Source organism: Engystomops pustulosus, chromosome 5 (assembly GCF_040894005.1).
Source record: "Engystomops pustulosus chromosome 5, aEngPut4.maternal, whole genome shotgun sequence".
Lineage (NCBI taxonomy): Eukaryota > Metazoa > Chordata > Amphibia > Anura > Leptodactylidae > Engystomops > Engystomops pustulosus.
The window spans coordinates 107,699,764-107,723,459 of NC_092415.1; the positions used below are offsets into that span (position 1 = coordinate 107,699,764).

The 23,696-nt window shown below is 37.1% G+C and overlaps 1 protein-coding gene across 4 annotated transcripts in view; it reads right to left on the minus strand.

Moving 5' to 3' along the window:
- LOC140133127 (dynein axonemal heavy chain 5-like) overlaps nucleotides 1-23,696 on the minus strand; it is a 244,846-nt gene that overhangs the window by 170,945 nt on the left and 50,205 nt on the right. For all 4 annotated transcript variants that reach the window (XM_072152821.1, XM_072152823.1, XM_072152822.1 and 1 more), the window contains 17 exons: nucleotides 23,319-23,520; nucleotides 22,646-22,741; nucleotides 20,720-20,893; nucleotides 20,388-20,477; nucleotides 19,271-19,426; nucleotides 18,638-18,777; nucleotides 12,126-12,277; nucleotides 9,995-10,202; nucleotides 9,606-9,693; nucleotides 8,573-8,696; nucleotides 6,222-6,388; nucleotides 5,657-5,749; nucleotides 3,585-3,782; nucleotides 1,280-1,360; nucleotides 782-1,186; nucleotides 584-702; nucleotides 168-304 (listed from right to left, as the gene is read on the minus strand). In XM_072152821.1, the coding sequence (XP_072008922.1) occupies nucleotides 168-304; nucleotides 584-702; nucleotides 782-1,186; nucleotides 1,280-1,360; nucleotides 3,585-3,782; nucleotides 5,657-5,749; nucleotides 6,222-6,388; nucleotides 8,573-8,696; nucleotides 9,606-9,693; nucleotides 9,995-10,202; nucleotides 12,126-12,277; nucleotides 18,638-18,777; nucleotides 19,271-19,426; nucleotides 20,388-20,477; nucleotides 20,720-20,893; nucleotides 22,646-22,741; nucleotides 23,319-23,520 (2,630 nt within the window). The remainder of the gene's footprint in view (nucleotides 1-167; nucleotides 305-583; nucleotides 703-781; nucleotides 1,187-1,279; nucleotides 1,361-3,584; nucleotides 3,783-5,656; nucleotides 5,750-6,221; nucleotides 6,389-8,572; nucleotides 8,697-9,605; nucleotides 9,694-9,994; nucleotides 10,203-12,125; nucleotides 12,278-18,637; nucleotides 18,778-19,270; nucleotides 19,427-20,387; nucleotides 20,478-20,719; nucleotides 20,894-22,645; nucleotides 22,742-23,318; nucleotides 23,521-23,696) is intronic.

Consider the following 23,696-nt stretch of genomic DNA (forward strand, 5'->3'; position numbering starts at 1 on the left):
TGTTTTCAGCCTGAAGGTGCCTACACACTGTGCTTGAGACATCAGTGTGCGTACCACTGTACAAAAGTGCCTGCTAGGACAACTATTTTTATTGCAGTTTTCTCTGAGCTTCAGGATTTACAGTTGAACATTTACATATGAACATGGTGTCGTTGTAATTATAATACCAGTTATTTGGAGACCAAAGAGTTCTTCTCCTCCAGAAAAAGTAATATATTTCCTCCATAACTCATCAAATTTAGCCTGGAACACCTGCAATCTGTCACTTGCTTCCCTGGGAGGAATCCCTTCTACTCCAGGACCACTATGATGAAGAGAATTACAAATAAGTCCATTAATAGAATACTGTGAGTTATGGATTAAAGACATCTCATTTGGTATGAACAGCCTTTTCTTTCAAAGCAATAAAACAGCTCTGCGGTTTATCAGATATGAGAGAATGTAAAGACAGCATGTTGTTTAAATCAAGAACTGCAAAATTGTCTGATTCTGCATGTAATGACAAAATATGTTTTTAAATGGGCCACCAGCTGTTCAGCAATGCCCATGAAAATGAGAGGCAATGATCTACATCTTTACTTACGATATATCATAGTCTTTATAAAACTCGGCAGCATCAACCTGGAATTTCTTGACACCATCTAGTAAATCTGTTTTCATCTCTGGCTGCACTTTAATAAGTAAGTTTTGGGTTTGCACCACCTGACAAAAGGGCATAAGATAATGAAATAGACCAGAAGAAGGGATAAGCTTAATACTTTAAATGATACTGTATATTTACCTGTGTGTTTAAGTTCTTCCACGCATATGCTAATCCATCTACACGCTCAGCATTGCCATCTTGAAAAAGAAGATCATATTTTACCAGGAGACTATGAGACTCCTCAATTGGTCCAATCATCATATCAATTTTGATTTCGGATTCCCTGATTTCTTTCAAGGCATCCATTGCTCCACGAACATCATCAAGATCATTCACTGGTCTGTTTAAGCGTTTACTGAGATTATCAATAAATGAGTAGATTTCATCCATGTCCATAGCAGCCTTTTTATTCAAGGCTGAGCCAATTGCTCTTTTCCACCTTCGGCACTCCTGAACTAAAGCCATTTTCAGACAATCAGTGGAAAAGTCAACTGAGCCTACAATGCAATGACCTGGAAGTTCACTGATTTGAGTTTCCAATTGCTGTGAGAAAAAATTAAAATGAGACAGCATAAGAATTTTTTCAATGGAAGTCACACCATTGGAACTTAATGATTAGACCAATGGCTTGCTTACCGAATAATAATTCAGTTGACTGCGAAATTCAGACATTACTGGTTTGGTATCCAGGAATTCTTTAACTTTTTCATCCACATCCTATGAAATGCAAGAGTAAAAGCAACATGCATGAAATCCAGAGAAACCTACAGAACTTGTAATACATGGTCAGTTATTGCATAGTTGTGCCATCATCATTTTGCGTTTTGTTGCTTTGCAACAAAGCATGATGTACATGATGATGTACAAGCCATTGAAAGTCAGTTAAGTAAAAATAGACCTGTAAATCTACACCAGGATATCATACATTGTAATATTTAACTGGTTAAGGACCGGGCCCTTTACTGGTTTTTCATGTCCATTTTTCACTCCCCACCTTCAAAAATCTATAACTTTTTTATTTTTACACGTAAAGAGCTGTGTGACGGCTTGTTTTTTGTGTAACAAATTGCACTTCATAATGATGGATTAAATATTCCATGCCATGTACTCGGAAGCGGAAAAAAAAATTCCAAATGCAGTGAAAATGGTGAAAAACCGCATTTGCGCCATTTTCTTGTGGGCTTGGATGTTACGTCTTTCACTGTACGCCCCAAACGACAGGTCTACTTTATTCTTTAGGTTGGTACAATTAAAGGGACACCAAATTTGTATAGGTTTTATAATGTTTTCATACATTTACAAAAATTAAAACCTCCTGTACAAAAATAATTTTTTTGATTTTGCCATCTTCTGGTGCTAAAAACTTTTTTATACTTTGGTGTACGGAGCTGTGGGTGATGTCATTTTTTGCGACATTTGATAATATTTTCAGTGATATCATTTTTAGGACTGTACAACCTTTTGATCACTTTTTATAGATTTTTTTATATTTTTCAAAAATGGCAAAAAAGTGCCATTTTCGACTTTTGGTGCTATTTTCCTTTACGGGGTTAAACGCATTGAAAAACTGTTAATATATTTTGATAGATCGGGCATTTACCGACGCGTCGATACCTAATGTGTTTATGATTTTTACTGTTTATTTATATTTATGTCAGTTCTAGGGAAAGGGGGGTGATTTGAATTTTTTTATTTTTTTATTATAATTTTTTTTTTTAACTTTTTTTTATTTTTCAGACTTCCTAGGGTACTTTAACCCTAGGTTGTCTGATCAATCCTATCATATACTGCCATACTACAGTATGGCAGTATATGGGGATTTTCCTCCTCATTCATTACAATGTGCTATCAGCACATTGTAATGAAGGGGTTAAAACGAAATAGCCTCGGGTCTTCGGAAGACCCGAGGCTACCATGGAGATGGATCGCCGCTCCCTGATGATGTCACGGGGAGCGACGATCCAAAGCAAGATGGCGGCGCCCATGCCCCGCTATCTTTTTGAGGCTGCCGGCAGCTTTGCTGGCAGCCATCGCTGTGAATACACGGCGGGCGGTTGCGAACCAGTTAAGGTTATTCTAGTGAATCCAATGTTTGTAAAACTCTTGGTAAACAAAATACTGGAGAGAATTCATTTATGCACCTGGACCATATTTCTGGCGCATTGTCTAAAATGCCTTCCGACACATTTATGAAGGCTTTTAGACCATTTGTTGGTACTTTTCAGACTGAAAAATGGGGCACAGCCTTGGGAAAAAAACTGGTAAAAGCAGGTCTAAAACAGTCTTAAACTGCAATTCATTATCACAATAATGAATCTGGCAAAGCACCGGACTAGTGTTGTCAAGCTCTGCACTGTTGGAACCTGCAACACATTAAAGGGGTTGTCCAAGATTAAACAAAAATTGCAAAGGGACCGGAGGGAGGGGCTGTGGGACAGAAAAATAAAAGTGTACTTACTTCCCTCCGCAGTGGTGTCCCGCGTCATGACCCCCCAGTGCTGTGCCTCCGTTTTGTTTACAGGTGCACAGCACCTGTGTGCTGACAACATCCGGGTGGTCGACAAGCCCAGCGCTGTAGCAGGTGCTAGGACAGAGGTTGGGTGGGAATGCCTGGCCACCTGGATGTTGTCGGTACCGAGGTGCCATGCGCCTGTTAACAAACAAGTAGGGACCGCTGTGAGGGTCAACAGGTGCTGCAAGGGAGGCAAGTATACATTTATTTTTTTGTTCAGAGTCAGCCCCCCCCCACTCAGCCACAATGGAATTTTTACTTAATGTCAGTCAAACCTTTCAATGAATCCCCCTCACTGTATTAGAACATTCTCCATTACAACATTTACCTTTTTCTTATATGGACTTCTAGGTTCTAGATACTGTATATTGTGGTATGTGTGCGTGTTACTATCAAATGTAGGAACATCCTTATCACAGATTATCTTACCTGATTCCAGATACCAGAAAATGTAGTAAAACTGTTCAGAACATCAGTTGCATCTGTTTTAAGTAACAGGACAATAGAGCTGAGGTTGGCTACCACTTTGCTCACATCTTTATGTTCGGTGATCTGTTTATCCAATGGTTTCAGTACCACCATCTTGGTAAGTTCATCACCCAGATCTCTAGCTGCATTTTGCTCCAACTAGAAAATGATTGAAAAAAAAAATTTGCACAAGTCTCTGGGATCACTATGCAAGTAGAAATTTTGAGTATGATAACAATTCCAATTTAATTAAAAATGTATATATTTTATTACTTTATGAGAACTTTTTATACTCTCTACAATACCCTTCTAGTGAAAATTAACATAAATCAAAACTTAATTGGGTAATTCACAGTTTGCTGAACAAAATGACTAATTGAAAAATGCTAAATTGCTGCCAGAATAAATTCCATTCCACACAAAAAATGAAATAGTTGCTATAGATTATGCAAAGCCATTACTATGTGGCTTAATTCTTCTGCATATTATTTCAGATTAATTTTTATAAAGTAGACTTAATAGAATAGTCATTAAAGTTCTGTTTTAACATATTAAGTATTCTCTTTACGTTACCAATTAAAATACAATGGGGGTCATTTATTAAGGGCCCGATTCGCGTTTTCCCGACGTGTTACCCGAATATTTCCGTTTTGCGCCGCTTGTACTTAAATTGCCCCGGGATTTTGGCGCACGCGATCGGATTGTGGCGCATCGGCGCTGGCATGCGCGCGACGGAAATCGGGGGGCGTGGCCGAACGAAAACCCGACGTATTCGGAAAAACCGCCGCATTTAAAAACCGAAAATGTGTCGCATAAGGACCGCTTACCTTCACCTGGTCCAGCTCGGTGCATTCCGGCGCGATGAGTTTACTTTCAGCGCAGCAGCGCCACCTGGTGGATGGCGGAAGAACTACCTTATTAAATCCCGGCCGGACCCGAATCCAGAGCGGAGAAGCCGCCGCTGGAACGCGAATGGACCGGGTAAGTAAATTTGCCCCAATTTGTTTTTTAAGCCAAAATCCTATGTGGCCTGATATAATAAGAATGGAGAGCCGCAGTAGAGCTGAGAAAGGAAAGAAATGTCACCTACTTTACTAGCAAACATGAGAGGATAGTCCTTAACAGTTTAGCACCTGATCCATTTTGGATCTGTTTCTTTAAAGGGATATTCCAGGAATAAACATAATACACAAATGCGTCCTTAAAATATAAGCTAATATGTAATTAGTTATTAGTAATTTGGTTATTTGTTATTTAGAAAAATGCTGTGGACTTACAAATGTAATGCAGAATTAATATGCTATTGGCCCTTTAATCAGTCAGTTGATTTTCTCTGCGAGGAGCAGACAAAGGACAGAGGGTGGCCGCTCGTCACATGTCCACATCACAAGTCCTGCACCTGTCTAGACAGGTCATGTGATCATCACTATGTTTGGCTGTAGATAATTGGTTGCAGTGTATCCAGTATGGCCAGTGTTGTGGTGAGAGTCTTCTCAGTGAGGTAATGTGCAGTGATGGCAGTTACACACATTATTACTAAGGTAACAGAGCAGGAAAGTCTGTTACATCATCACTAGGAGCAGAGAATAAGGGGGAGAAAGAGTTACTGAGAACTAAAGGGCCATGGGACTTGTAGTTTCCATGGCAGACATATTGGTGATAACTCTGCATACTTTAGAAAGGCCATAACATTTTGTGAATCATAAAATCAAAATATTTAAAGTTCCATTTTGTGACTAATTAGTTTTGTTGTATTCATCTATTTATCATCTATATATTCATCTATCAGACGTTCATATTCCTGGAATACCCCCTTAATAGTAATATGTAATTTATTATATAAAGGATACTTCTACATAGGGTACAAGGTACTGCAAGTATCAGGAGTTCAAAAAACAAATTATTAATGTTCATTTACTCACTGGAACAATTTCTACTTCCTTTTACCACTCATGAGCATAGTAAAAGCCCTGCTGCCAGAATAACTCAGTCTTAGTATACACTCACATTCAGTCCTATACAGTGCGTATTACCTGTTGCTGCTTGTGATGTAGATGTGCAAAATTCCACAAGGGGATATCCTTAGCTGCTGACAGTATAATATTTATTGCTTTGTTCACAGCACTCTAAAATGGAATGAAGTAGTATTGTAATAGAGCAACAGTAACAGCATAGTAGGTAAAATTACATCTGAAATATATTACATACTGTTCCACTATTTTTAGCTTTGGGAAAGCAGTACCAGCTGCTTGTTACTGACTCCACCTCTAGTTACACAACTGACATTTACATGCTGATAGATTGTGTTATTTTCCATACGGAACAAACTCTTCCCATTCCTCCTTACACAGTGCTCCCCCTTCCCCAGCAGTCTTTTACCTGCTGACACCAGACTTGGCACTTGCCCAGTAATATCCAAACCAAAGGATTGGGTTACTGTTCTGTGTTCCCTATGCTTAACACCTTAAATGATGATAAAGCTTCTGTGACCAATATACTGCAAATATTTGTAACAACTTGTTGGCTCCCACTAGTAATGTATAGCAGGAAGAGTCTATTTACTATATTTATTTATATCAAAATAAATAGTTCTCTTACTTGTATATCCTCCAGGCTAGGCCGCATGACAACATTTGGGATGGCTAGGTGAATCTCGGCCTTGAATAATGGATTAGTAGTTTGGTCTTTTGTGGGCTTTGATGTCTGATATTTCGAGCTGACAGTGTGCAAGCGACGTTTCAAGGTGTCTAAAGACACCTTTGTACCTAAAGAATTCAAAATGAAGAAAGAAACCACAGCTTTAGTAATGCTATTAAGGAGGACATGTCTGCATGGCCTGTGCCAACACTGGGCATACCTGGGCAAGTGCCAGGGCCCAGAGCTGCTGGGTGGACCCACATAGGGCTGTACATAAGGAATCCATGGGCTTGAAGGGGGCTGTATCTAATGAAACCGTAGGGTGTGAGGGGGGCTTTATGTAATATAACCATGAGGGTTCTCTATATAAAATAACCATGAGGCGGCGGTTTGGTATACTAAACTAGGGAATATTTTAGGGAACAGAAGACTGTTTTTGTTAATGAATTTTTAATGCCGTCATGTAAGTTCACAAAATGGGGCCTAGTGAGGCTCTGTCGCCCAGGGGACTACTGAAACCTGGAGCAAACCCTGCCAGTCAGCATACCTGACATGTTTAAGTAAATATTAGTATTCTTCTGAAAAATTGCTTTAAGGAACATATAATTGAAAGTGTAACTAAACTTTTAGCAATATTTCACTAATCAGTAGTGCAGATTATAATTTGAAACTTTATAATATATTTTATTAAAGAAATATGTCCTTAAGACTCCATGAAATGTGCTGGGAAGCTGGAAAAAATTCAAGTACAACTAATAAAAAATGCAATTGCGCCATTTACTTTGGGCCTTTATATTTACAGTTTTCAATATGGATTCCAAAATACATATCCTATATTCTTAGGGTCATATCAATCTCAGAGATATAAAGTTTATATAGTTTTTGTTATGTTTCAATACCTTTAAAAAAACATTTGCTGTGTCACTATAACCTAGCACCACTTTTACTTTAAGGGTTTAGCCACTTTACCTCATGTTATCTGTAATGTGTATGAAAGTGTATGGGGGCAGGATATTAGGTTATTTACCAATATTCACCTATTAATACCACCACTTTCTTGATATGTAAAGTGAAGCCTCCTGTCTTTTACCTCATCAGCCAGACATTCCTGTCCATAAAATGGCTGCAGATGGAGGGTCATGTGATCTCTAACTGGCAATTGTTCATGCTAGAGGACAGTTAGAGATCATATGACCCTCCATCTGCGGCCATTTTATGGACAGGAATGTCTGGCTGATGAGGTAACAGACAGGAGGGTTTACTTCACATATCGAGAAAGCTGAGCAGAACTTTTAATAGATGTATATTGGTAAATTATCAACAATCCTGCCCCCCACACACATTACAAAAAACATGAGGTAAAATGAAGTATATTACAAAGTTTACTATTATCACCTGCAATATTAAGGAGGTTTGGTTACACGTAAAGTTAGCCCACAACATTGAACTATTCTTACATTAACCCCATGAATAAAGGAAATCTACCATCAAAAATGTAACTGATAAACCAGTGTCACTTCATAATTTCTGTGGGAACCCTGAATCATGTTTTGTGGTTAGATTCCTTTTCAATGGTCTCCTTATTCAGAAAACAAATGTTAAAAATATGCATATGAGCTAGAAGTTCTCTGGGCAGTTCGTCAGCTGGTCCAATTGGGCTCAAATGTAGCTCATTCACATATTTTTAATAGTTTGTTTTCTGAATAAGGAGTAAAGGGAATATAACCACAAAGCATGATTCTGGGGGCCCAGAGGAACTATGATATAAATGTGATAACTGTTATATAACTGATGCTGGTTTATCGGGTACATCTGTGATATAGATTTCCTTTAAGAAATGTTTTCTTATACAATCTGACATGGATTAAAGAAATTTGAAAAATGTTCAAAATGCAGATCGGAACTGCATTAGCAATTAAGATTAGCAATTTTGGTGCAGCAAAAAAAGTGCAATTCTGGTGCTATTAAACTCCAGTCTCCAGGAGGCATAGGTAAAAGTTCGAAAGGGGATTGCAGAAGAGTTTGGGCCATTTTTTTTTTAAAGGTGTACAAAAAACAACAGACACACATGCCTATTATTTCACCCTCTAAGTTATATGAAACAAGTCAAAAACATAGAAAAAGGGGCAAAAAAGCATGTACAATTGTCCTGACTAAAGATAAATGACCCTCATAGAGTATAGAAACTGTCTTAATCCCTTAATAAATGTGTCACAAGGCATTTCTTTGTGTAAAGTATGACAGAATTATGTTAACAGATTAATAAATCTGCCCCAATAAATGAATGAAGGAATAAGACAAAAAGAACCTACTTTTAACAAGGGAATCTGTATTCTTTTGACACAAATGACCCATCACATTGTAATAACTGCAAGGAAGACATTCTTGGCAGCGAGTTTTTTGTTTTGCATCAAGGTGCAAACAGGCAAATGAAGCCTACAAGGATAAAAAACAGTTTTGTTAATATATACTAACTTAATTACATTTTTTATAGTTTTAATATATATTGTATATATTGTAATCCCCTTACAGCAAGCTAATAGGTGACATAATACCTATCAACAATTCTATACTTTGCAGATCTCCAAGGGGCCAATAAATATGTGTAATGCACTGGTCAGTTAATAATGGCTGTCTAGCTTGATTGACTAACCCACAATCTAGAAGTCCTTGCACACCATGTGCAAGAACCACTGCTCTGATGATAAATTAAATGTTTCTTTACGATGTCCTTGAGTTATTGTACATAAACCCTTTATTACAGAAAAAGACATATTTCTAACATTCATGTTCAGAACTGTTAGGGGCACAGGTCGTTCGCAGCTTCGACTAATGTAACATGGAAAGTATTAAGCACCAAAAAGGTAACATTCATCCCTAGAAATTAAAATTATTATCTAGTAACTGACATTTAAAGCCATAATAATGTGGTGCAATGGCTTGATTTACCACACATATGTCAATTATTTGGTATACACAATACAATAGAATATTACAAACTATTATATTGCTATTGTGTCCTGTGTTAAAGAGAACAGTAATAGAATCTATTATGAGATCAGCAATATCAGGATGTCTCCTTCGCACAGAACTACCCACTTGTCAGTAGAGTTCCCACTTTTCATTTGTTTCATACTGTCTAGTTTAATTTGTTTTGTGCTGTAACAGGTCTTTCCATACTTACAGGTGTCTGCAGTATATTTAACATAAGTAGACTGAAAAAATAAGGTATCTCTAGGAGGGAGGATTGCAATCATCATTTTATTTAGAAAAAAAAACAAGGTTTCTGTACATTTTAGAAAAAAATATAATTTTACAATATGTAGAAAAAGTAAAATTCTATACCTGAAGACTGTCTCTGTCTGATGGTTTCAATTTGCTTTTGAGGGTATCAATCATTTCATACAAGCAAAGCTCCACTTGTTTGCTTTGCCTAGAAAATAAATCATAAGATTATTAAATAACATGAAATGATGTGTACTGAGTGCATCTCAAATCTTGGTAGTGACTATAAAACTGTCTTTGTACCCTCCAAATTTATAATTACATTTTTTTTTTTAGAACACTTCAAAGAATGCATTTACAAAGCATGTATTAGACATAACCTTAGTGACCCACAGATCACATCTCCTGCAGCACAACTTGAAGATGTCCTATTCTTTTGTAAAATTAAGGCTCCTTTCCCGGTCCTCAGAGCCCCTTATTTTAATAAAAGGGTCTGAAAAAAAACCTACATGGACAATGTCTCTGCAGCCGCAGCAATGACTTTCTCTGTTCTTTCCAAGAAAACTGGGACAGTGATTGTGTCATCTTCAGGTAAATCTACCAGTAATGTGTCAGAAATGTCCAGAAGTAACTTCTCGATACGGCACTCCAGGATGTCAGAGGCTTCCTTACAAATCTGTTCTACCTCTTTTAAGGAGCTGTAGACATTAGTTATGTCTGAAATAAAAGCAAAAAGAATTTTGTTGTAATTAAAATAACCCTATTTTTTTTAATTACATTAAATATATTTATACTTCGATTTTTTCATAGTGAAGCAGAAATGTTATTCTAGAGAAACTACAGGAGTAACATCAAGCCCCAGACCCCAGTAGGACGACAAGCTTGTCACCACCAATAGTAACAATATGAGCGACTAACAATTTAACTTTTGTAGTGTTTTTTCCATATTTCTTATACAGGCAGTCCACGGGTTATGTACAAGATAGGTTCTGTCGATTTGTTCTTAAGTCGAATTTATATGTAAGTCGGGAACTGTATATTTTAATAACAACTCCAGACAAATTCATTTTTGGTCTCTGTGACTATTGGATTTAAAAAATGTTGGATTGTCATAAGAACCAGGATTAACAATAAAGCTTCATTGCAGACACCTTTGATAACTGTTATAGCTGTTTATTGTACAGTAAAGTACAGTAAATTACCAACATTCAGAGGTCTGTTTGTAACTAGGGGCTGTCTGTAAGTCGGGTGTTCTTAAGTAGGGGACCACCTGTAGTTCAGTTTCCTTTGACCTTGGTACACATAAGAAATTTAATACAAGCTTTTCGGTTTGATCAATGTAAGAAAATTTTAAGACTTAGAAGGGCTTTAGAGCCAGGAATAAAGTGATTTCCATTTTGCGTTCTTAAGACCATTAGGGGATGCTTGATTTGAAAGACACATGTACATGTGCAGGCTGAATTACCCTAGGAATAGTTTAGAGGTAGAGTCAAGATCAAGCAGCTGCTTCTGTATTAATAGAAGTGCAGAGTTCAGTGACCACAACCCTGAGAGGCATTGTAAAATAAGAGAGAACAGCAGTGTGGATGTATTGCTGGAGAGAATACCTCAGAATTATACTAAAACACTCACATGAATATAAATAGATAAAGAAGAGTTATGAGGGAAGGAGGAAATGAGAGTCAAAGTAAGCAGGAAAGGAGGCACTTTGCTTTGATAACATATAACAAAGCTTCTTTTGTTCACTTTTACTATTGATTTATGCAAACTTTGTTCAAGAAAATGACCATTTCATATTTTAGCTTCTAATTATTTTTCCAATGTTATGTAAAGAATGACTACTCACTGTATGAATTAAAAGTTCTGTAATGATTAAAAATACCTCTATACTGATAAGATTTAGGGAGGAAGGTCGAAGCTTTTAAAGGGAACCTGACATCAAGTTTTCCATATTTCAACCTAATTTAGTAATAAAGTAGTTGATGTTAAAGTTGATTTAATAATGTTCAAGTTGATTTTATAATAAAGATCCTTTGCTGCATTCACTCAAAATGAAAGTTTAAAAAAGTGCCTGGTTCCTTGCCAGCACAGACCTAGGCCAGAGTCATGTGGTCGTTCTATGTATGCAAGTCGAGTCACAGAATCAAATTCCAACATATCTCCCTTTTCACCCCTCCCCACTGGCCATTGTAAATCAATCAAGGAAATCCTGTTGGTACTCCTCTCCACAAAATGGAGAGTAGGCATGTATTCACTGTATCACTGCGCATGCACAGATTTGCCCAGGTTATCACACGCCAATGATCACATCATACCACACATGTGCAGGATTTGCTTTAAAACATATGTTAAAGGGCCATAAGGGAGGCATAAATAGGGAGCTGTGTTGGACGTTGATTATGTAACTCACATGTAGGAGGGAGATGCCCACATGACTCTGGGATCTGTGCTGGCAAAGAGCCCAATACTTAAAAAAAAAATTGAGGTGATTGCAACAATGGATCTTTAACACAAAAAAAATCAACTTTAGCATGAACTTTTACTTTGCTACAAGAAGCTGTTATGAATGTATATGTGAAACACCTTTACTTCTAGCAATAGTAAACATAAATTAATCATAGGCAATTAGTGTCTGCTTACACTTGTCAATATTTAGGGAGGTCCAAGAAAGCTGGGTAAGGCCTGGAGATATGACCTCTTCAATCTGGCTGATAAAAGGTGTCATTAATGGCCTGAGCAGAACTGGAATTCGATTAGCAAATGATTGATAGTCCGTCAGCATGTCCTGAAGCCTGAAATAGAAGGAAAACAGTTTAGTTATATGCATTCACTGAAATTTTATTTTAAACCTTAATGCAAAGTACTTAATATTGTCTGCACTGGATTTGTAACTTGTTCATGCCAAGGGCCAGAACAAGGAGTAGACATTGTGAAATTAGTATTTTTCAACCTATTTTTGAGCTGTTGATAATGCTGTAGGTACCACAAGAGAGAATGAACCCTCCATTTTGGTGTAACTGAACAAATTATTGTCTAAATAATGAGCATTATGAAGTCTTTTGAAGTTATGAAGCCTTTCCCTCAAGTAGAAATAAAGCTGCCTGTACCTTTAATATACAAAGTATGACAAGCTCTGACATTAATGGTGTTTGTGGTCAAGCAATACAATATATTGAATACGTTTAGGACACATCTGTTGGATTAAAAGGTAGCCTTTCAGATTGATTTGGGCCACTAAATTACCTGCCTGTCTTTAAGGTTTATGGTTTAGTGCCCCAAATTGCAGTGATCTCTTTAAGTGTGCTAGAATATATATCAACAAATGTGTACTGTACTTCAAAAAACTTGACATGGCCTTAAGGTCTTATGGTTTTAAAAATTAACACTAAAAAGAAACCTTGGGATGTACATACTGTATAATCTGATGGCAAAGTACCAACAGATTCTTAAACTACTACAAGGGGCATCCTGTATATCTATAAGCAGAATGGTTTCACCCCTACAATAGATTATTTACTATGAGACCATAAGTATGAAACTCACTGCCAAATCATCTTCTGATGGTCGATTAATTGAAAAAGTTCTTTAAATAAAAAAGAATTAACTCCAGGATTCATTGTGGGTTTTATTCTGATTCCTATATTTGGAGTCAAGAGTATTTGCCTTGCTCTTGAACAACCAGAGACAACCAGAAGCACCACGTGAAAAGGCTTTAGAGGAAGTGACATCCCAGGTCTCAGGAGGCCACCGATTTGCCAAAGTAATTACCTGAGTGAAGTTGCCCCCCACCTTGTTCAAATCTAACAAAAAAAAAAAAAAATGTTGCACCAGATATTTTCATTTTTGTGGCGTTTTTAAGATATAAATAAAAGTTTCCAGAGGTCATTAGAGGTCAACCAGTCCCTCCACATTACCTAAATCAAAGGAAACTGGTGTCAATCAATTGTACTACATTTACAGTACTACGCACTGGTTTGTGCTGCTCAAATTTTTATTAGTGCTGCTTTTATTTTGAAGAAATTAATTAAATTGTAAACGTCAAAAGGTCAGCCAACTCCCCACATTGACTGAATCAAACTGGTGTCAAACATTTGTGCTACGTTTGTGCATCAAAATTTTTCATTTGTGCTGCTATCATTTTGAAGGTATGTGTTTAGATAAGTTAAGGTGTTTAGGATGAACTGGTAAAAAAACTAAACTAGTGACACCTCTCCTGTTTAATCACCAGGGGGTTCTAACATATTGTACTTTGGAATGAAAAAACTATGCTGATCACTGGAAAAAATGATCAATATATTAAAAATGATAGCATCACAAACAAAAAATATTGCTGTACAAACCATCATAAACGTTTGACCCCACTTTTGTTTAATTCGGTGAGTTTTGGGGGTGATCTGGCTGACCTTTTGACCTTTACAATTTTGTTAATATCTTTAAACCAAAAGCAGCACTAACACAAATTTGAGCAGCACAAACCAGCACAAATGTAGCACAAAAGATTGGCAACTGTTTTGTTTGATTTGGGTAATGTGGGGGGGACTGGTTGACCTCTGTAAACTTTTATTAATATCTTAAAAACTACACAAATGAAAATATCTGCTGCACAAACGTTTGACATGAATTTTGTTTGATTTGATCAAGATGGGGGGCCAACTACACTCAGGTAAAGTAATTTACTTAACCACAGTTGGAGCAGAGCTGAAAGTAGCAAAGACCAGAAGTAAAGGAACTGTGTAGGAACTGAGAGCCAAACTAGGGTAAGTACACTTTTTGGCACTCATATCCCAACCCAATTTGGTCTTTCCAGAATGCCAGGAAAATTCCTTTTAAATATTTTAGTCATGTCTCTTAAAATCCAAAGGCTACAGTGTTTTGTATACTATAGGTACTTTATTCCACATGCAAGATAGATGCATATTACTGGGCTGGCTGGACAAAGTTACCAAAAATAATGCCTTGTTTTACATAATGCTCTAGAGCAGTGATGGGCAACCTTTTAAACTTGGTGTGTCAAAATTCGCCAAAAAACCGAGCATAACTCGGGTGGTTTGTCACCTTGACAAAAAAAACATAATTTTGTGATATTTATAGTTTAAATAACAAATATGTATAATTATTTAACTTCTAGAGTACTTTAATCCTAGGTTGTCTGATTGATCCTACCATGTACTGCCATACTACAGTATGGCAGTATATGGGGATTTTCCACATCAACTATTTATTACAACGTGCTGGACAATCTCTCAGCTTCCCGGCTACTGCACCTGGCCGTGTAGGAGCCGAGGATGAAACTTAACTCTCCGTCGGCCGCGTGTCACTGAAAATGGCTATGCGTGTCAGCACTGACACGCGTGTCATAGGTTGCCCATCACTGCTCTAGAGCAAAACGTTTAAAGCTCTACCATAGAGATTTCATGATTTGCAGCTACTGGCTAAAGCATCTCCACAAACTTACAGCAGAAATACAGCTTTTGGCTAAAGCTTGACCATACATTTCTTCACAACAGGCTATTGGCTGCATTTTATCACAAAGGAATAGATTTCAAAAGAAATGGTTAATAAATAAACATTTAGATTTGATAAAAAAGTTGGATATATAAGATGCCCTCAAACCACCATTTTGTTGAAACAGAGTACAAAATCATCTAGTTCTGCAGCAATATTACAGATGAATAAAAATAATTAAATTCATTCAAGAAATGAATTGATAGTTGATAAGACATGAAATATATAAATAGATAATATAAAACATGTAGTGCCATTTTTAATTTTTCTAGAGGAGACAAATTAATTTCCCTTGCATGATGCAGGAGGAAACAAACAACAAAGATGAATCATAGTCTAGTCTGTAAATATTTCATGAAGCCCCAAGGATAAAAGAAATGTTAGTATTTTGTACCTTTCCTGCTTGACAGCTATATTTGCACAGTTCGAAATTTGTTTACATGAAGCGTAATGGGTTAGGGTGCCCTCATAGAAAGTGAAATTCTGCTTAGCAATGAATGACTCATTCTAATTTATTCATATACAATCAGGGGCGCGTAACAGCGTTAGCAGCCATAGCAGCCGCTATGGGGCCCACAGTGTCAGGGGGCCCGGCCATGAGCCCTGACACTAAAGAATGAAGAATGTGCACCATTATATACATATTATGCTGCATATTGTGGTATATATATTATGTGTGCGTATCTGTGATGTGTATATGCTGTATGTGTATATGGTGTATGGCGTGTATAAATACAGTACATTATGTGTGTATGTAAGCTGTATGTGTGTATATGGCAATGTATGTGTGTATATGTGATGTGTATATGCCCTATATGTGTGGGACAGTGTATAAATGTGTATGTATGAGTGATGAACTGTATGTTTATGTATATAGGAATGTAATATATGTATAATATTAGACCAGCAGGGGGTCCCCTTCAGAAGTCTGCTATGGGGCCCTGCCTCTCCTAGTTACGCCACTGTATACAATTTTATATTCATTTATAATTTTGCCAAAACTATGAGAAATTACTATTCAAACATTTAGCTTTGCATGCTGGTACATGCTATGTATGTTGGTATATTGCTATTACTTCAATATCAAATGCCATTTTTATGCAAATAATTTGTACACTAGAACTAGATAAACATACAAGATAGTGGACCAAGTGGTAGACCCAATCAGGAGTCAAAAACATCTTGGAGCATTAGGTGCCCAGAGATAATAAAGAATATATGTTTTTTAGCATTTTCTGCAATAGGAAACCTATTTGTTTGGGTCTATCAGGAGTCCTGAAGCTACTGTAGTTGAACTCTGGCCACACCATAATTTTCCTCTTCATATCTTTGCTCCCAGTCCATGCCATGACTCACATATGTTTGTTTTATAGATTGGACTTAAAGTAAACCGGTCAAGTAAATTTTTCTGCCCTGTATGAGAGCAGCGTTTGATACAGAGAGAGAATCTGAGCTATCAGAGACATACTAGCAATAACTACATTTGGCACCATAAAAGATCTAGCGTTATCAAGCAATACCTTATTGCTTTACCATTTCAAAACTTTGACAAATCTATAAAGATAACTCCAATCAGACATGTCAAAACAGGTGGCATAGTACATGTTTCATGTTAAGGTGCATTTAGATGACCCGGTGTTTGCCCAGACCAGATCCTGGGTGAGCACAGGGCCATGGGAGGAGAGCAGACCATGGAGTGACGGTGCAGTGACACACCGTGTGCTCACCGCACTGTCACAGGGAGCCATAGAAGTTTATGGGAGCTGTGATGTGGTTGCAAATCATGCGACCAGATCACGGCCCCAAAATCAACCGTCTGAATGAGCTCTTAGTTAGAACAAAGAGCGACCACAACCGTTTCATAAAGTAGTAGAAAATAAAGTTTGTGCAGCTCACCTGGTTCAATGTAGATTATTTTTTATCATGTAATACATTGGAGAAATTTTACATAAAATCATTTATCAACTGTGATTCAAAGTTTGTTGTATATGTGATTGAGTGTACTACATGCAATTTACTTTACATAGGATCGACTTCACGCAAACTCAAAACAAGAATAGCTGAGCATTTGAGGGACAGTACGAAACCAATACAGACAAATATGTCCGGAGCTTCTAAACACTTTGCCAGTGTACATGCAGGAGTAACTTCCTCACTACGCTTCTATGGCATAGAAAAAATATTTTCCCCAAAAAGAGGAGGTAACAAAAGAAAAATTCTATTGCAAAGGGAAGCCCTATGGATCTTCAAACTGGGCAGCAGGTTCCCTCAAGGTTTGAACTACAGGACAGACCTTACACATTTCTATTGATTATACCACAAAGTATGTGTCACCCTAAATTTAATATGTTTGCACACTTGTTGAGAGTTTCCGTGGTCTATCCTTTTCTCCTTTACACAGAACGTAATCTCTTTTTGCCTTTATACCTCATTCAATTTAGAGTTACCTTATATGTCTTTTGTGTTAGTGATATCTTTTGAAATATGGTTGTTAATAACAAATCCCCTTTAAGGGTTTCAAAGTGGTGTTACCGGTCTTGAATTTTTGATGCAATACTGTACAGTATATCTGTTTAACTTACACTGTTGTATAGATATTTTTTCCGAAGTTGGTATATATCACATGACCGGGCAGCGCCCCTTCCCAAGCTGATCATGTGGTGTAAACACGCCTTCTATGACGCGGCTACCACGTGACCGTAATACGCCCTTCGAGGCGAGTCGGTCCCGTGATACACACACACGCCCTCCTATGACGTGCCGCTTTCTTTCTGACGTGACACACCACATGACCAACCAACGCCCCTAAACCCTATTGGTGGAAGTTTCCTTTAAAAGTTTTACCTGATTCAACATATGTTAGCCATGACGAAGAGCTACAACAGCTCGAAACGCGTAGGCGATATGTCTGTTTCATCTACCATGTTTTAATTCTACTATCAAATAAAGACCCAAGTTTTATTCGGAAGTGCCGCGATCTCTTCGTTTCATTGTCTCACAACCGTTTCATAGTAGCTTCCTTGTGATATTGTACATAAGCACACCATTTCTCAGAGAAAACCACTAAAGTTGAAATCCTTGAAGGAAATGCAAAGAGAGCCCTACTTCCTGTGCCCTAATACTTATTACAGAGTTCTTTACACAAAGGAATGGCTGTCAATCACTTTATATGGGCGAGGTATTCTGACTGTAACTGATTGCGGATGAAGACAAGTATGCTCATCTTGACTAGCGGTGACTTATCAAAGGTTTACTGTAAAATGATGGTATAAGCTTCTTATCAGTTATCCATTATTGACATTTAAACATCCCTCAGCCTTTAGAAAACAAAACTGTATGTCATTTTTGTTTTTCTTGTGTCAGATTTTAAGCACCTACAATTCCACACAGGGAACCATCCAACCTATGCCTGGCCCTGGTTATATTTATAGTAACAGAGTAACTATACCAAGTGCCACAGGTAATCACAGGACAGAGAATACTAGGACTGAGTACAGTTGGGAAATTGATATATACAGTAGATGTAGCTATATGTAAACTGGAAATATATGATAGAATATAATAGTACATATTACTTTTTTCAAATAGATGTAACGATTACATCCGTATAACAAGTTTTTAAAAAAAACGTTTGCTCATGTACTTACTTAATTTGTTGCATTTTAATCTGCTGCTCTCTAGTGGTAATACTATGTATGACATCTGGCACTTCAAAGCCCATCTTATGAAGATACTTTGTTTCATACAGAACTTCCAAAACTATAGGATCCAGATTTACGTATAGTTCCTATATGTGAACAAAACCAATGCCAAAAAGATTTTTTTTAACCACTGTTTTTTATTGGTTCTGATAAAATAATTTGTTTACATTGAAAATGGTAAATAAACAATACAATACTTTTACATTTTCAATTGTGTGTTTCCTATTATATACTGATCAATAAAGAAATAAAGGGATGAGAGGGAAGAGCTGGATGGGTAGACATTAGGGTATGACATATGGGGGGGGGGGAGAAAAAGAAGAACCTTAGAACAAAAATGTACAGTTTAACTTGGCGAGTAGCTAGTTAACAATTAAATATTACTAATAGCTTGAGGAGTGTGTTGTTTTGTTTCTATAGTCAAAAAGATTGTAATTGCATCATGTATTAATTGAATCATGATGCAATTGAATCATGAGGGCAAATAAAAAAATCAAATAAAAAATATATATTCAATAAAATAAAAGCATTAATCGGTAGAGAGTAATTAGCACATTTAAGTGGTGCTACACTAAATACCTTTGTATCTGGGTGTCTAACCAGCAGAGATGCGTGCAGTCCTGTTTTGGCCATTTCCACACATTTGCACCATCCTCTGTAATACAGCAGCTCAAATTCCATTAGGATGGCAGCCATTTTGTTGTAGCTCCGGATAATTTTTTTCATTTCAATTCCCTAAAGATAGAAATTTGTTTTATTTCTAAAATATGATATTTTCAAGTATACTGTAAATTAGATGTACAAGATAAGGAAACAGATGTATAGTAAGATACATAGCGAGATCTGTAGATAGAGTATAACAATTCTAAATCATCCTTTATTAGAGAAAAATGTACTGTTACACCAGTTATTTTCCTGGTAAAAACATCTATGGGCCAACATCTGATTACCAGTTGTACTACATATATAGGTAAAAACATCCCTCTGAAAAGATCTATTGCAAAACCCAGTTTAATTCCCATGTGCCAGATCTGCAGGGTCTATTCTAGTAAATAAGAGAGTCTAAATATATCTCTTATTTGAACTCATGTTTTAGAAACTATCCCAATAAGATGAATGGAAATAGAGGAATGGAAGAAATCTGCTGCATTGGTCACTCAACATGTGTAATATTGAATCTAATAAATTCTTATGCATTTGTGACTCACAACCATGTACCACTGTGACCATAAAATGAACATTTCTCGATCACAGAATACAGGTTGTTCTTGATTTGGATGGTTTTAACAGCTAAATCACAGTTCCAAAATGTCTGGAACCTGATGTTGCAGCTCCAACTCCACCCTATGGACTTACATCTAGTCCTGTATGGGCCTGTTAATTGAATAATTTTAAGTTAAATTATAATACAGTAGATAATCTGACAAAATTAAACAGAAACAAAGCTGTTAAAATTATTACATTAATAAAATAAATCAATAAACATTCACAAAACGAAAAGTATACTTTTTATATATAATAACATCCCGCTTTGCTGCTCACAGGGACACTCTTTTCCGATCAGCTATGTTTCCCCATAAGCTATGTTATATAGCTTTTTTGGTAAAATATTTAGCTAGCCTGCTAGGAGACAAGTATAATGTCATTTTACATTGATATAGAGTCAATATTGGATTAGAAATGATATATTACTAACCTGTAATAGTTCTGTTTTTGTTTTTAGAAATCTCATTGGCTGGTCAATTTTTCTGTAAAGCTGCCGTGCCCACATGATCTTCCCTGTTATCTATGATTGGAAATAAAAGAAAATCGAAACCCGCTTTTCAAATATTGTAGGAAAAGTACTTGTAGCTAAAGGCAAGACGAAATGACACATCCATTTATTCTTTCTGTATAACCACCAGCAAAGCTCCTGTATCACTATTCAAACCCCAATGGAACAGGGGAGAATCACTGTAAAACAACTTTATAATGGCGGTTTATGTTTAAGGCAAGAATATTGTATAGTAGGTATATATATATACTCACCGGGGGAACATTTCGAGGTGTTGGAGGGCTGTCTTTATGCTTCTGGTACAGTTTTCGGACCATTTCCAAGTCCCGACTATATCTCTGTAGAACTACCATATATTTCTCCCCAAAGTCAAGGTGGTCCTTCCCAATTCTTTCAAATTTCACCAGCAGATTCACCATTTGCTCAGTCTTAAATATCAAAAAACAAAAATATTTGATGTAGTATTAATATAAAACGAATTAAACGGTCACCAAGCAAAATGCTTTCTTCCCCAACAGTTTTGGTTTGTATAACGGGAATCTCATCTTCCTCTCTCTTAATCTTATTTAATTCTGAAATTACCCCCCTAAATCCTGTCTAGTAAAACAGGCAAAGAAGTGTCACACCACATACAAACTGTATGTGAGGGAGTTAGGAGTGTGAGGGAGCAGTGCATAACACTAGTAAAATGTCTACCCACAGCTAAAGGGAAATGTAAATTAACAGAGCCTGCAATGATGAAAGCTGCTGGATAGCAAAAACTATAAGTCAAATAATGTCCAGTAACATTATGTACAACACATTGGACTACCAATTTCTACAAGGTTCTTGAAAGATTAGATATGTTTCAAGTTTCATCTGTACACTTGGGTCATGTTTTGTATGTACAATTTGTTATTGACTGGTAAGGTAAAGTTGACCATACACAGAAAATTTAAAAAAACAGACAGAAAAAAGCCCAATGTTTTTGGAGGAATTTAATGACAATTTAAGTGTATGTAGACTTTCTTACTCTTTCCAGAGCAAGCCATACACATGCAGCTCAGCTGGCACAAACCTGATCAATTTGAAGTTTATTAGAAATGCAAATTAGCCTGAGGTGCACTGCAGAGCATCAGGCTCCACCGTGATATAATTTATTCACACTTACAGCCGCATTCTGAGAGCCGGTGATGTCACCGCTTCTTTTCAAGTCTCGCGCCGGGCAGTGACAATCTCATGCATGCACAAAGAGAACATTCCTTGTGCTGCCAGCTTCCTGACAATCGCCAGATTTGAAAAGTGAGCCAAAGCTATCACTGGCTCTCAGAATGCGGCTGGCACTGCCCCAGGGTAAGCATAAATTATGTTAAGGTAAAGTCTGATGGTGCTCTGCAGAGCACCACAGGCTAGTTTGCATACCTATATATTTTACAAAAATGTGGCCATGCAAAGATATAAGAAATGAAGCTTGGGACACATGGGGACAGGAAGGGAAGGTAAGTAATAGTCATCTACCATCAGGTAATATGATGGTCGATGTCTTTTCTTGTTTAATTGACTTTTGAGGTGCTATCCTAAAAGAGCGTATGACTTATGAGAGAGAGAGACATGGAACTCTGTGATAAAAGAATAATACCATACAGAAACCATAAAGACATTGGGAAAGATGTATTAATGTGTCGGTCATTAGACCAGTGCAGAGTAGAACTAGACGGTTTTCTGCTGCATCAGATCAATCCTTGTGTAATGCTGGGTGATAAATCTGGTGCTGTGTAAGACTGGGGAGTCCTACTTTGCACCTCCTTTTAAGTTGGTCTAGTTTGTGTTGCACAATAATACATTTTCTGGAGCACAAGATAGACCTTTCCCTTTTTTCGGTGAAGTAAAAAAACTGCTTAAAAATGGTCTAATGCGTAGACAGATTGATACATCTCCCCCATTCAGAATGCTGCTAATCCCACCACACAGGCTGATTGACAGTTTTCACTGCATCCATGTGTAAACAGGACTTACTTTGTTCTGCAAAGGGAGACAAAGTGTTTCTCCCACCCAAGATTATATATGCAGTTATTGCATGTTATTGCATGTGAGGTTTGAGCGAATAGTGGAGCAGGCCTGTCATTGGCTTATCCATGTGGGACGTTACCAGGTCTTCAGCAACATCTGAAGACTTGCTTTTTGCAATCTAGTACACTTACAGTCAATGGCTTTTCAAACCAGGAATCCACAAATCCTTGAAGAGATTGGTAAAGACCTTCGATTTGGTTCTTAAATTCCACATAGTCCTTATCAAACTAAAATGAACACAAAAAAAGAGACTTAAAATAGCAGTACACACAAGAAACCCCATTAAAACTTCAGTGGAAAGTGAAATTGTCATTAAAGTCATTGAATTGAATTTCTTGACAAACACTATGCCACCTCATGCACCTTTTGATGTTTGGGAATGGAATAGGACATGCTATATCCTTTGCGGTATAGCCGCCCGGCTAGGTCCGGTTTCAGCTTCCTCAACCTGAAAGGAGGAGGAGGAGCAAACTTCAGGAACATTCAGGGAACCTCCAGAGTGACTTCACTGTCCATTTTGGACAGTAATGTTACCCAGAGAACATTACAGTGCTTGCTCAGAGGAGACTGGAAATGAACTGCTGGATGTAATTTATACTAAGCAGACAGAGGCAAAAAGGATGCTTCTGTCTGCCAGTATAAGTTTAAGGACACGAGGTGTGAATGTAACCTAACAATCCACCACCAGCAAAGCTTATAAGAGTAATTTTAATGTGAGCCCTGGCGACAACTGTGAGGCTCCTGGCTGACGTAACAACTGATTACTGCCTTATTACGACTGAGCAATAGCACGTTTTTACTTACTTCTTGTTTCCGATGATCAAGAACATCATAGGTCTTTGACTTAGTGTTGCTAACAATTGTCTGATATCGAATATTGATCTTTTCAATTCCTTCAATTCTAATGTTCTGAAGATCAGCCAGACTTTCTAAAACATTGCTCATGTCTGATATCTTTTCAAGACGTTTACAGAATGTGTCCAGTTTCCCAAATATATAATTTTCACTGAAATTTCATTAAAAAAGACAATTTATAGGCACAGTAAAATGCATTTCTGTACAATTAGAAATGTAATAATTATTAAAATTGGAAATTGGATTATTGAAAGCCCAGTAATTTAGTACTTATCTCATGTGATAGGCTATATAAATCATTTGGACTGACAGTTAATATATTATAGA